This window comes from Parus major, chromosome 5 (genome assembly GCF_001522545.3).
Source record: "Parus major isolate Abel chromosome 5, Parus_major1.1, whole genome shotgun sequence".
Lineage (NCBI taxonomy): Eukaryota > Metazoa > Chordata > Aves > Passeriformes > Paridae > Parus > Parus major.
In genome coordinates, this window is record NC_031774.1 from 60,129,082 (window position 1) to 60,142,270 (window position 13,189).

The 13,189-nt window shown below is 43.8% G+C and overlaps 1 protein-coding gene across 1 annotated transcript; it reads left to right on the forward strand.

Moving 5' to 3' along the window:
* Positions 1-295: 295 nt before the first annotated feature.
* POLE2 (DNA polymerase epsilon 2, accessory subunit) lies at positions 296-13,187 on the forward strand (the record flags this gene model as incomplete). Its single annotated transcript, XM_015629713.1, has 17 exons — positions 296-405; positions 2,495-2,595; positions 3,450-3,525; positions 4,519-4,596; positions 5,264-5,357; positions 5,752-5,826; positions 6,071-6,154; positions 6,640-6,696; positions 7,078-7,126; positions 8,030-8,102; positions 8,622-8,794; positions 10,334-10,423; positions 10,597-10,651; positions 10,981-11,040; positions 11,138-11,215; positions 11,602-11,710; positions 13,164-13,187. Coding segments are annotated over exons 1-17 (1,344 nt in total), but the record flags the coding sequence as incomplete, so codon positions are not given.
* Between the last annotated feature and the right edge of the window lie 2 nt (positions 13,188-13,189).

Here is a 13,189-nt window from a genome sequence, read left to right on the forward strand (position 1 = left end):
GCCCCTTTCCCAGCTCCCTCAGGAATTCTCCAGCCCCTTCCCAGCTCCCTCAGCCTCTCCTGGTGCTCCAGCCCCTTCCCAGCTCCGTTCCCTTCTCCAGACACGCTCCGTCCTCTCCATTTCTCCTGTCACGAGGGTCCCGGAGCTGCCCTCAGGACTAGCGGTGCCCCAGCAGCGCCAGCTCAGGGCACAGTCCCGGCGCTGTGGCTGCCCCAGGCCAGCTCCTTCACCGCCGCTGTTCCCACACGGGCCGAGCGGGGCCGGGCCGGGCTCCTCCCGCGGCGGGGCCGGCCCGGCCTGAGGGGGCGGCCCGGCCGCGTTTGGCGCCATCGCCGTCATGGAGCCGGAGCGGCTGCGGCGCCGCCTCAGCTCCGCGTTCCGCCTGCGGGGGCTCGTCCTGCGCCCGTGAGTAGCGCCGGGCCCTCACCCTGCTCCGGACCCTGCTCCGGACCCGCTCGGCCCGCGGGGATCGGCCCCGGGCGGGCCTCGGGCCCAGGCTGCGGCGGGACGGGATGGAGCCGGCGCCACTCCGCATCCCCTGCTCGGGATGTGCTGCTGCCTTTCCCTCCTCTGCCTCCTCCCCCCGCAGCGAGGCCTCTGGAGGCTCCTCCAAAGCCATCTTTTGCCTGTCCTGCTGCTGCGGGCCCCTTCCATCCGTCTGTCCATCCCTCTCATAACCGTGGGTGCCACCTAAAGCTGCCCATGGTCTCCCCTTGGAGCCCTCCCTGATGCTGGTGCCGGGTGTTTGGTTGAGTTTTTTTGTCTGCCTCTGACCCTGACAACTCTGGAATCTCGTTCCGAGTTCCGCTTGCCAGTCTTGTGCTCAGCATTCTTTGCTGGAGGAAGAAATGGTATTTCCAAAGACAGGGATGCTGTATTTCCAAATATAATAGGATGTATTATTTAGAGATGCCAAGGTCAATGAAAAGGGATTCCTGTTTGCAGTGGAAGGTGTAATGATTTCTAAGAGACTGGGTCTCCCTTTGCTTTTATTTTCCCTTTATTTCTCGTGTGTCAATATCAGTTAAATTCTCTTTCTGTCGTGGACGGGATGTGATTAATTTGGACAGTGCCCTGATTCTTTCATTAGAGAGGAGTACAAGTCCAGAACTCCTGACTCCACAGTTCCATGAGATGAGACATTTTGAAGGTCAGGCTGATAACCAAAATGCCAGTTTGGCTGGCCAACAGATGGCATTAATAAGAAAATTATCTTTAATGTGAGACTCTAGTCTAAGGTTGAGGGAAGAACCGAATTTCTAAATCTTGTGTTACTGAGAATTGAAATAACGCCACTGGAGCAGATCCTGTGGGGGCTGTTGGGGTGGTCCTGGGCTGGAGGCCCAGGAGTGTGAGGGAAGCTGGAAGAGCTGGAAGTTCTGCTCTGGTGACATCCCAGCTTCAGGGCTGCAAACAGGTTTGGAGTCCAAAATGAGAGGGACATGGAGATGCTGGAATGAGTCCGGAGAGGCCACGGAGCTGCTCCAAGGGCTGGAGCCCCTCTGCTCTGGAGCCAGGCTGGGAGAGCTGGGAATGTTCTCCTGGAGAAGGGAAGGATCCAGGGAGAGCTCAGAGCCCCTTGCAGGGCCTGAAGGGGCTCCAGGAGAGCTGGAGAGGGGCTGGGGACAAGGGATGGAGGGACAGGATACAGGTAATGGCTCCCAGTGCCAGAGGGCAGGGATGGATGGGAGATTGGGAATTGGGAATTGCTGGCTGTGAAGGTGGGATGGGGCTGGGCTGTCCCTGGATCCCTGGAAGTGTCCAAGGCCAGGTTGGACACTGGGGCTTGGAGCAGCCTGGGACAGTGGAAGGGCCAATTCCATAGCAGGGAGTTGGAATGGGATGAGCTTTAAGGTACCTTCCAATCCAAACCATTCTGGGATTCCATGATTAGAGGGATTAGAGAGTAGTTTTTGTAGTTCTAGATATACAAACAAACATTCTTTAGAACCATGACATGGAGAGGATTTGGGTTTTTATTTAGCCTCAGGAAGGGAAGATTCATGAGGAGCTAATCCCAGTATTCCTAGAAGTGAGAAGTGTTCTCAAGGATGCACAGTGACAGGGCAAGAGACAATGGGCACAAGCTTAATTTAATTCTTCATTGTAATAGTAATTAAACTTTGAAGTTGATGGAGGAGAGAAGTTCTGGAATCTCCCTCACTGGAAATACTCAAGACTTGGCTCCACGGGGTCCTCGAGCATAACTCAAGCCCTGCTTTCAGGAGAAGGTTGGACCACTCTGTCTCCAGAATTCCCTTCCAACATGGAATTTTTGTATGAAGCTGAGGTTCTCCACGACTTTCCCCTGATATTTTCAATCCCAGTGATTTTCTTCTTTGACTTAAACCAATGTGCTGTTATGCAGTACTAATTATTTCTGCTTTTTAACCACAACCCATGTGGTGATGATGTGCACATCTGCCAAAATCAGCACAGTTTGTGGAAACTATTGAATATTAATTGCTTTTTGTGCTTTCTCCTCTGGAATTAGGGATGCCCTGAAGTATCTCATCGAAGCTTTCCAGTCCACCAGTGAGGGAGAACTTGATGATATAATTGAAAATGTCATTGATGCAGTTGAGAAACAGCCTTGTAAGTAAACAATTCCTTTTTCTTCAGCCAGTTTTCCTGGCATTTCTGATGTTAGCAAGACAAAGACAGTTACTGGCAGCAGAAGCATTGAGGTGTCATTGTAGTGACAAAGGGTTGATTGAGATAAATGTATATTTTTGCCTTTTATTTTGGTTAAACACTCAAGTCTGCAATGTCAGCAGCAGACATTTGTGCCATTTAAGGAGTTGGCAGTGCAGAATATCCTGACTTTTCCAAGAGTAGTCAGATTTTTCAGTGACAGTTGCTAAAACTTTGTCTGGACATCCCTGCACCTGAAACTGTAATTTTAAATATTAAAATGTGAGAGACACTATTCACACCTGGAGTGACAGGACACAAGGAATGGTTTCCCACTGTCAAAGGGCAGGGTTAGATGGGATATTGGGAAGGAATTCTTCCCTGGGAGGGTGGGGAGGCCTTCAAACTAATTTCAATTATCGGTTTAAATCCATGAGAATAACAACGTGCCCATCTCCAGAATTGTGTTGGAATACTTACAGGAGCAATCCGTGTTCTGGAACCAAATTAACCTCCAGAATGTGAAAGCTCAGCTCTAACACACTTGAGATATATTTGGCAGCTTTGCATAAACTGTAATTGTCTTGTTCTCCATGTTTAGGGAATTCAGGGTGGGCCCAGTGAGTGTGGGGTATTTTTTCCCTGGGAATGTGTCCTTTTGGTGGCAATATTAAGTGATCCATCTGTGTGTCATCACAGAAAACACCTGTTATTTGTGTGTATTCCCGTGAGGAGACTCAGCCACTTGAGGTGGAACATTGGAGACTCACTTCCTTCCTTGCTGCAGGTTTAATCCTTGGGATTTTTCTTTCCAGTGTCATCCAATATGATCGAGCAGCCCTTGGTGGAAGCAGCTGTCCAGGAATGCAGCCGGGCCGCGGATGAGGCGATGTAGGGTGACATTATAAATTCTCCTGGGAGTTCTGGGAGCTGCTGTCATTTCCTTCTTCCTCCTGAACACCAGGCATTTTCTGCCCTGCTCCTCTCACTGCTCTGTGCTTTTGCCTTCCTCTGCTCCAGGTCACTCCTTGGAGCATTTGTTCTCCTGGCTGGGCCTCCAGGGGGTCCTGGATTTGATCTGACTTGCTGGAATTCATCTGCTGGGGTTGTGTGTGCTCTGTGCCACAGGTTGAATATTAACCAGCACTTCTGGCCATGCTTTATTTGCTTTGCTCTACATGAAAGTTATCTCAGGTTGCTTTTGTTCCTTTCGTTTCTGAAAGCACTTTGGAAAATTTTTCCCTGTGGGGTGCTCTCTCCTGCTTTTTTGTTTAGTTTTTTTGAAGCCCTGATTGATTTCCTTTCTGTGATAACAAAGTGTGGAGCAGTTACTGGAGTTTCTGAGAACTTTGTGATCCTGATGGATGTGTTTCCTTTCGTGTTCACATCGTGATGCAAAGCATGAAAAGAGATGGTTTGATGGGCATGTCAGTTAGATCCTGTCACCCCACAGCCTCTCAGGATGGAGAAGATTTGGGTTTAACTTTGCTCCTTGCCGCTGGAATCTTTACAATAGAGATAGTTTGAGTGTGACTTCTCTTTCTGGTGCTTTTTTGTATTTAATGTAGGGTTTTTTTTTCTCCACAAGTGAAAGAAATCCATATGTACAAATTCTCAGTGCAGAGTCCTGAAGGGAAAAGCTCTACAGATCACAGAGAGAAGTCTTTTTAATTATTTAACTAGAAGATGCAGGAGAAAATAGAATAGAAAATAGAATAGAAAACAGAATATAAAATAGAAAGAGAAATTATAATGATAGTGAACAAAACAAATGCCATTTTATCCAACATACTTGTTAGTTTGTTTCATCCACTTCAAGGAATCACAGAATGGCTGTGCTTGGAAGGTAACGTTCAGTTAATGCTGTAACTGTTCTCATTTCAGAGAAAATGTTTTCAACATTATTGGAGCCTTTGACATTCCACGTTTTATTTATAATTCAGAAAGAAAGAAGTTTCTGCCGTAAGTCTCCCATATTTTAAGTTTCAAGCACTCCCTGTTTTAAGAGCAAAGCCTCAATTTCTATAGGATAAGTCTGGTTTTAATCTTTCCCTTTTGGGTCTGTTCAACTGAACCCTGAGTGAGAAAAGTAATAAATGTTTAAGACCATAAACCAAGTTTATGCCACCTAATGAATAAAAAAGACAGTAAGGCTAAGGACATACATCACGAAAGGTAGTTTGGGGTTATTTTTTTTCTCACATTGGGCTGTTTAAATTTATGTTTTTAATAAATTTGATCTGTCTGTTGCCTGTATTTATTTCTTAGTCTGTAATCTTGCAGCTCCCTGAAGCCCTGGGGGTTTTCTTAGGAGAGCTCCAAACAGTAGAAAAGAAAAATTAGGAGCAGCTTTTGTTCACAACTGCTTAAAGGCATAACTGCTTTTTTAAAAATGGATTTCTGCAGAGGCCTCTTTGGGTGGAAGGATAAATCTCAAGGCTTGTGAGTTAGAGGGGGATGAAATGGATGCAGAAATGCAGAAACACAGGATCCCGAGCAGGAACATCCCTCAGGGAGTACCTAAATCATGCTGTAGCTTTTGCAGCCTCCCAGACCTTTTAGATCAATAAACCATTTTTATGTGTGGAATATCCCTTTTTAAAACTGTGACTGTGTCAATTCCTTGCAGCCTGTCCATGACTGACCTGCCTAGGCCGAGTTTATTTGGCACTGCCAGGGACAAGGCGGAGCTGTTCCGGGAGCGCTACTCCATCCTCCAGCAGGTCAGCAATGTGTCCACAGGGATGTATCCCACATCTCCTTCCAAAAATACATCCTGCTGCTGCACCTCTCTGCCTCACAAACCCTCTGCCTTCCAGCCTGTCACAAATAACTTCTTGTAGCAGCCTTACAGATGCTTTTATGACGCTTTTTTTAGGCTTGGTTTTATCACCTGCTGCATTTTTTTAGGTTTAGTTTTATTACCCAGTGTCATTGGTCATCGGTTTCTTGGAAACAAATTCTTGTCAAAAGGACTGAATTATTAAAAGTTGCTGGATGAAATAGAGTGAGAGCTTTCTGAAGTGTTTTGCATGCTGCTTGTAGCAAACTGGCTTTTTAGAAGTTAACAAACTCACTTGTTTTTAAACTGAATCACTTCAATTTTGGTTTCTGCAGAGGATTCACAGACATGAGCTGTTCACTCCTTCACCAGTTGCTGCTCATCCTGATGATAGCAAGAGCAAATTCCAGGTAAAAAATGGAGTTCTTTCCAGTTTTAATCCAAATATTCACAGCAGCTCTTTATGCTAGCAGCTACTATTGGGAATTTTCTCCTAAGCCCCATTCAGAAATGTGGCTGTGACTTTTGTAATGAGCCTGACTCATTGGTGGATTTCTGTAAAACCATGTCCTGTGTGGGGCTTTGCTTTGCTTGGCAAAAGGCACCTGGAGAGTTTGATTTGATTCTGACTGGATTCTTTGCCTTCCATCCCAGCTGAAGACAGTAGAAACTCTCCTGGGTAATACAGCTAAAATGGAAGAAGTGATTGTGCTTGGAATGATGACTCAGCTCAAGGAGGTGAGTTCCTTTTTATTGTGGAGTCTCTGATCACTGCTCATTCGGTGCTGTAATACATTAAAAAATGAGAAAACTTCAGTATCTCACACTTGACCCATTCTCAGGGACTTCTCCACAAGCAGTCGGTGCCAGTGTGTGTGGAAATGTCTTTCTTTGTCTTCACACTTTAAAATTTTTTATGTCAGCAAGCAGAAGCAGTTAGGGTTTTTTGGCATGTCCCTTCTTGAGAGGCTGGAGCTTCCAGTGGCTGAGTTTGGACTTGCCAATGCCCTGAACTGTGATTTTAGGGAGGGGAGCACCAGCAATCCCAACTGCAGCAGCTCCCAGGGAAGTGCTGAGATACATTTACTATAAACTACATTATTTGCCTGCTTTAACCATTAAACCCAGCCCAATTATTTTTAAATGCTGACTGATAGATGCTTCTGATTGAAGCATTTTTGTGTTTGATATATTTTGCTTTATTAATGAATCCTGTTTTTTAGGGGAAATTTTTCCTAGAAGACCCCACAGGAGTGGTCCAGCTGGACCTTAGTAAAGCAATATCCTTTTGCTGTGATGGAAGAGATGGAGGAATTTCCTGTAAACCTGCAGGATTTTCAATTGAACAGTAAATCAATGCTGACCATTAAAAATTACATATTGAGAGCTGCAGCTCTGTTTTTCTCCTTCATTTCCAATTCCTTGGCTGCTGCAGCTCCTGCCTTTCTCTTTCACTTTTCCTCCCCATGGAAGCAGAGCCTGTTCCAGTTCCTGCGCTCTCTCTGGACTTACCTGCTCAGGTAGCAGGGAATTTCCAGGCTCTTCAGGCAGCCTGTGAACTTTCAGTGCTGTCCAGATCTATTACACCAGCTGGAAAGTAAATTTTAGTTAAAAAACCTACTTTAAATCTAAGAAAAACACATTCCTTAACCTTCCTGCACCAGTTCCACAGTGGGTTATACACTGAATCCTCCTTTGTTCTGGCAGAAGGTAATGCAGACTGGGTTTATATTTTAGCTTGTAATAAACTATTCTGTTAAAGCTGTGGCTGAGCAGAGAAGTCTCGTATTGGTGACCATCAGTGACTGAGATTTTTGGCCTTCAATTTTTTCTGGGACCTGGTGGACTCTGGAGGCAGAAAGGAGGAATTTGAGGGTGTTGGGGGATGTGAGGGTCTGGAGCAGCTTGGAGGGTTGGCCCCAGCATGCTTGGAGAAGTTATGTCTGGATTAGGAAGACAGCCTAGAATAACCAAGGGAATGATTTAACAATCTGAAAATGCTGCTTTGTGCTGGCAAGGCTTTGGTCCTTTAATGAGGCTTCTCATTAGGATGATGTAAGGGCTTGCAGTTTTGGAGCCTTGTTTTAGCAAAAAAAAAAAAAAAAAGCAAGCTATTTCTGTATGTGGAACATTCCTCTGTGCAAGATCCATGATCTCAGTCTTTTTTCTAGCGTGTTTTATGTTTGTAAGTAGAAGTTGGGAGCAGAAATGAGAGTGGGGATAAATAAATATCCCTCCTGCTCCTTCTGCTCTCAACAGTGGGATCTGAGACAAGGAGCAGTTGGATGGGGTTGCCTTTCCAGGACAGGGCCAGCAAAATTATTCCTGTTCCTCTGCATTGCTCCTCCTTGGCTTGAGGGGGTTGTTCATGTGGCTGTGCAGAAAATCCATTCACAGATGTGGCTGGGGTTTAAAAAAAACCCCTTGATTTCTTGCTCAGCCCTTTTTCCACCCGGATCATTCCGTGCTCCGGTTCTGTGGAGCTGCCACAAGAGAGGGATTGATGGAGGCTGGGACTGGCAGTGTAGCACTGCTGCCAACTCTCTGACTAATGTCTAGGACATGATGCTGTTAGAAAAACTGAAGTTATTTTGCTGTTCCAAAACCTCCTAGGTTGGTATGAAGATAAAGTTTTTCATGTGAACGCTTTTGGATTTCCGCCCACTGAGCCTTCTGCTACCACGAGGTACAAAAGTGACTTTTGGCAGCCTCACTCCATGTTTTCCTATGGGTTTCTAAGTAAGATCATTGTTATTTTGTAATTTTTCTGACATTCAAGTATGTTATTTTTCCTCCTCTCCAAATGCTTTAAAATAAATATCATTTTAAGGAAGCAGTTCTGGGACTTACAGGCACTAAAGTCTGTATTGTTGGCAGAAAAAACCCTTCCAAAGGCCTTTGGGTGCTGCATGTTAATGGAAATTGGGATGTAAATCCTTCTCAATTGCAAAGCCAGGTAACAGTTACATGGGAATAATAAATTCCTTGTTGCTGGGAGAATGGATCCCTGGGAGAGTGGATGTTGTTGCTGCCCATGGCAGGGGCTGAGATGGGATGATCTTTAAGGTCCCTTCCGATAAATTATTGGACAGGTTTTAATTTTAATGAAATTGAAATTAAATTTAATTTTTAATTTAATTAATTTTAATTTTTAATTAATCCCAAGCCATTCTGGGATCCTAACTGGAGCATTTTAATGATGCAGAGCCTTCTATGGGAATATAAACTTCTTTGGAGGGCCTTCCTCATCATCAGTGAAGGCTTCTGCAAAGCTGAAGCAGCTGGAGGAGGAGAATGAAGATGCCATGTTTGTGTTTGTGTCTGATGTGTGGCTGGACCAAGCAGAAGTGCTGGAAAAGCTTCACACGATGTTTTCGGGTAGGTGAGAATTGTTTTCACTCTAAACTTTGTTTTTATAATGTGTTTCCATCGATTCTTTGTACAAATAGAGTTTTGAGCAGTAGCCATTTTCTGAGCTGGGATAGGAATGTTTTCCTTGCTCCTGAAAGTTCTTCCTGGGTTTATCTTAAAGACAACTCCTTACTTCAGAGAGATGAACATTGCTTCCCAGAGAGAAAGGCTGGGTGGGATATTGGGAAGGAATTCCTGGCTGGGAAGATGGGGAGGCCTGGGAATAGAATTCCCAGAGAAGTGGTGGCTGCTCCTGGATCTCTGGGAGTGCCCAAGGCCAGGCTGGGCAGGGTTTGGAGCAGCCTGGGATAGTGGAAGGTGTCCCTGCCATGGCAGGGGTGGAATGGGATGGGATTTAAGGTCCCAACCCAACCCATTCCAGGATTCTGGGATCAGTAATGTGGACAACTCAGGGCAAAACAAGCATTTGTGAATTGCTCCTTTGTATTGCAGCAGTTTTGGAACAGCTTGTCCCTCGTGCCTCAGGCAGAATGGAAGTGTGAGAGAGCAACTGGTTTAAAAACAACACCGAATTCAGGGTGGGAAACTGCTCCTCAGCAAAAGGGAACTGGACACAAATTAGCAGAGTCATGCAGAAGTTACAAAACCAGTTCAGTATCTGGGTCAGAGCTGGCAGATCTTGGGGACAGACTGGGCTTGACCCAGGATTGGAAGTGCTGAGGGCAAAAAGGGACTTTGGTCAGTGAAATTCGTGTGCTGAACCCACCAGGCAGAGATGCAGACCTTGCATTTGCTATTTTGAGACTTTAATAGGCAAGTGATAACCTTCTTAATTATAAACGAAATGAGCAGCTGAGGGGGAGAGCACAGAAAAATATTGATGAGCCATTTCTCTGGGATAAGCAATTCTGTTCTATTTACCAGCCCCTTTGAAAACCAGTGAAGTAAATCCAAGTGTGTCAGGAAAATGGAGAGTAACTGGGATGTGAGATGAATGCCTGAGTAGCTGTTTCTATTTTTATTTCAGGGATGGGAATCAGGTTTCTTTTTTTCCCCCTTGTGATGGGTGAGGTTGTGAGCTCTCATCAGATCCTCCAATTGCTCAGGCAATTCCAGCTACTGTTCCTTTATAATGCCAAAGTGGGAACTGGATGTTGGGAGAGCCCTTAAATTGGAATGATCATGGAGGTTAATAGCAATCCAGTGCTGCCTGCTTGCTGTTTTCCTCTTGAAGGCAGTAATACATTTTAAAATGGCATTATTTATTATAATTGCACACTGTAGAATCCTCTGACTGGGTCAGCAGTTGGATACACACAAACACTGCTGGAACTCAGCCTGTAAATGCCAGAGGGCTCCCTCAAAGTGACATTTGTATGTTGCCACCACCTTTTGGAGCTAAAAACAGATCAAGAAAATCACTCAGGTGTATTAATAGCAGCAGAGCTTGAAGTGCTGTTTCAGTTCCTGCTTTTCCTGGAATGGGCTGAGTGCTGGAAGATGCTGCAGTGAATGGATACACTCACAGATCCTCTCTTTTCCCAGGTTATTCCTCTGCACCTCCCACCTGCTTTTTCTTCTGTGGAAATTTTTCATCTGCACCATATGGCAAAAATCAAATCCAGTCCCTGAAAGGTAGGGAAGTCTTTGTCAACAGCCAGACGTGTGCACTGAATTAAAATAACGATGGCAAACAAATGAAGAGAGCAGAAAACAAACCCTTATTTTTTCATTGCACTGCAGCAGAGGTGGGATTTCACCCAGGGTGTGTTGGTTTCTAACCAGGTGTTGTGTCCTGTTTTTCCCAGGTTCTTTGAAAGCTCTGGCAGATATTATATGTGAATATCCCAGCATCCATAAAAGGTACAGAGCAAGGGAAAAACCTGTTTATTTTGTGAAGCTTTTAATTACTTGAAGAAGCTGAGAGTTACCCTATTTTCTCTGTCTTGTGAGCCAGCTGTGATCAGATAAAAAGCTGGTTTTGTAACAGGCCTGCAGGTTTGTTTGGGAGCAGGATAAGTCTGATTTTATCTAAAATAACTTGGGGATGGAAACTCTTAATGAGGGAGCCAAGGTCTCTCCCTGGGATACTTTCCTGGCTCCTGCTCTCTGAATTCAGAACATCAGACCTAGTTTTTAGGATCAGTTTATACAAAAGAGATTTGTTGAACTTTATTTTTTATTTTTTGCAGTAGTCGATTTGTGTTTGTCCCTGGTCCTGAAGATCCTGGGCCTGGGTCTATTTTACCAAGGTCAGTTTACTTCATTTCCTCAAGTCCTGGAATTTTGAGTGAAATTTGAGTTAAAGATGGTAAGAGTCTTTGTTGATACCTCTGCTATTTATTTCAGACCCCCTTTGGCTGAAAATATCACTCAGGAATTCAGACAGCTGGTGCCATTTTCAGTTTTCACCACAAATCCCTGCAGGTAACCATGTAACTGCTAATTTATTTATATTTTTTTAGTATTTTTTTAAACACTAAATTATGTGCATTAATATCATTTCCAAAACCAGAAATATTACAAATTTTTGTGAAAATTCACATTTTTCAAATCAATAGAATTCTTCAGTTGCATGAATTGTAACTAGTTTTAAATACATTAAGGCAGAAAAAAATCAGTGAAGAAATTAAGTAGTGCTAAAAAAATTGATATTGAATATAAAAACTCTGCTCCAAAGCATCATGTTTTTTTTTTTAATCAGAAGGGAAAGTATTATCTTCATTCCATTGTCTTTATTAGAGGGAGATCAACTTTATAATGCATCATTTTTAGGTTAACCTGAATTAATTTCAGTGCTGTTTTCCACTCAGGATTCAATACTGCACCCAAGAAATCATAATTTTTCGGGAAGATTTGGTCAACAAAATGTGCAGGAACTGTGTCCGCTTCCCAAGCAGCAACATGGACATTCCCAACCATGTGAGTGAGTCGAGTCCAGCACTTCTTGCCAAGATTTTTGATTTTATTGATCAGCAGGGCTGGATTCTGGGGGCTCTGATCCTCATTCTCGTGACACATTGCACGAGTAACCCAGAGGGGTTGTAAGAAGGATTTATACATTCACTGTTGTTACTTTTCTTTACATTTTGACAGCAAAATAAACCATGATAGTTGAAGGTGGGATTGATTCTGTCACACTGCAGCTGCTCTTGAACACAGAATTTCAGAGCAGCCAGCTGTGTGTGCACCAACCATCGATGTCCTGCCAAGAAACACCGATTCCTAAAGGCAAATTTGAATGCAAATTCCCATTTTTGAAAGATTTGATGGGTTACCCAGTGCCATTTGCAGTAAAGCAGCAGGTCCCTTTCTCGAAAATTCATGTGCTTGTTTTGTCTCTTCTCTTGAAACTGAAATTCTGCTTCTTTCACATTGGCACAGTGCTCTGGGTTGTGGTTCCACTTAATGAATCCACAGCAGGAGCTGATGGGATTTACTGATTTAATTGGATGAGAAGGATACAGGTAGTCCTGGCTGGTTGCAGTGATGGATGGAGTCAGGTTTTATTTATTTTACAGTTTTTTTGTTTGCTTGCCTCAGAAAATTGTTTTAGCTCAGTATCTCTGTGAACACCCCATGAAGTAGCTTGGTTTTGTGGGCACATTTGCATTCCTGACACTTCCCTGTCCTCATCCAGGGCTTTCTAGAAAGGAATCATGAAAGAAATGTAGAATTGCAGCACTTTCTGCAGGTTGTTTTTTGCATACTCCACCTTTCCTCTGCCTTTTTCGCCTATTTTAATTCAGCCATTAGTGTAAAAAAATAGAAGGAAATTTTGTCACTAGGAGAGGAAAACCATCTGGGAATCAAATAATTCCTTCAGTTCTGGGAAAAAACTTTTTAAGTGTGGCTCTCGTGGTTAACTGGAAAGCAATAAGGAAAATAAAAACCAAAAAATGAAGAGTTGTGGCAGTGTTGGTACATTCTGGGCAGGAGGAACAGGTAAATAGATTCTCCTGGAGAGTCTGATGAGAGAATTTTGACATCTTCAAATACTGGCTGATGTGCTTTAAAAAGGCTTTTGTGTATTAAAACCCTCACAATTCAAGAAAGGAAAGAGCAGCTCAGTGGTGGAGGAGAGTCACTGCTTTACTCTAGAAATCATTAATAAACAGAAGGAATGAGATACAAAAAAAAAACCCAAACATTTCCAGATTCCAAAAGCTTCTTTATTATTTTTATTACAAACACACTTCACTAAGCACGTGCAGAGACGAACTGAGCTTGCAGCAAATGTTTCAAACCAAGTGTTTGTGGGGTTTTATTTTTTTTACAGTCTGTAAAGACTATTTTATCCCAGGGGATAAATGCTTCAAATGTTTCAAACCAAGTGTTTGTGGGGTTTTATTTTATAATTTATTTTTTTTTGCAGTTTGTAAAGACCATTTTATCCCAGGG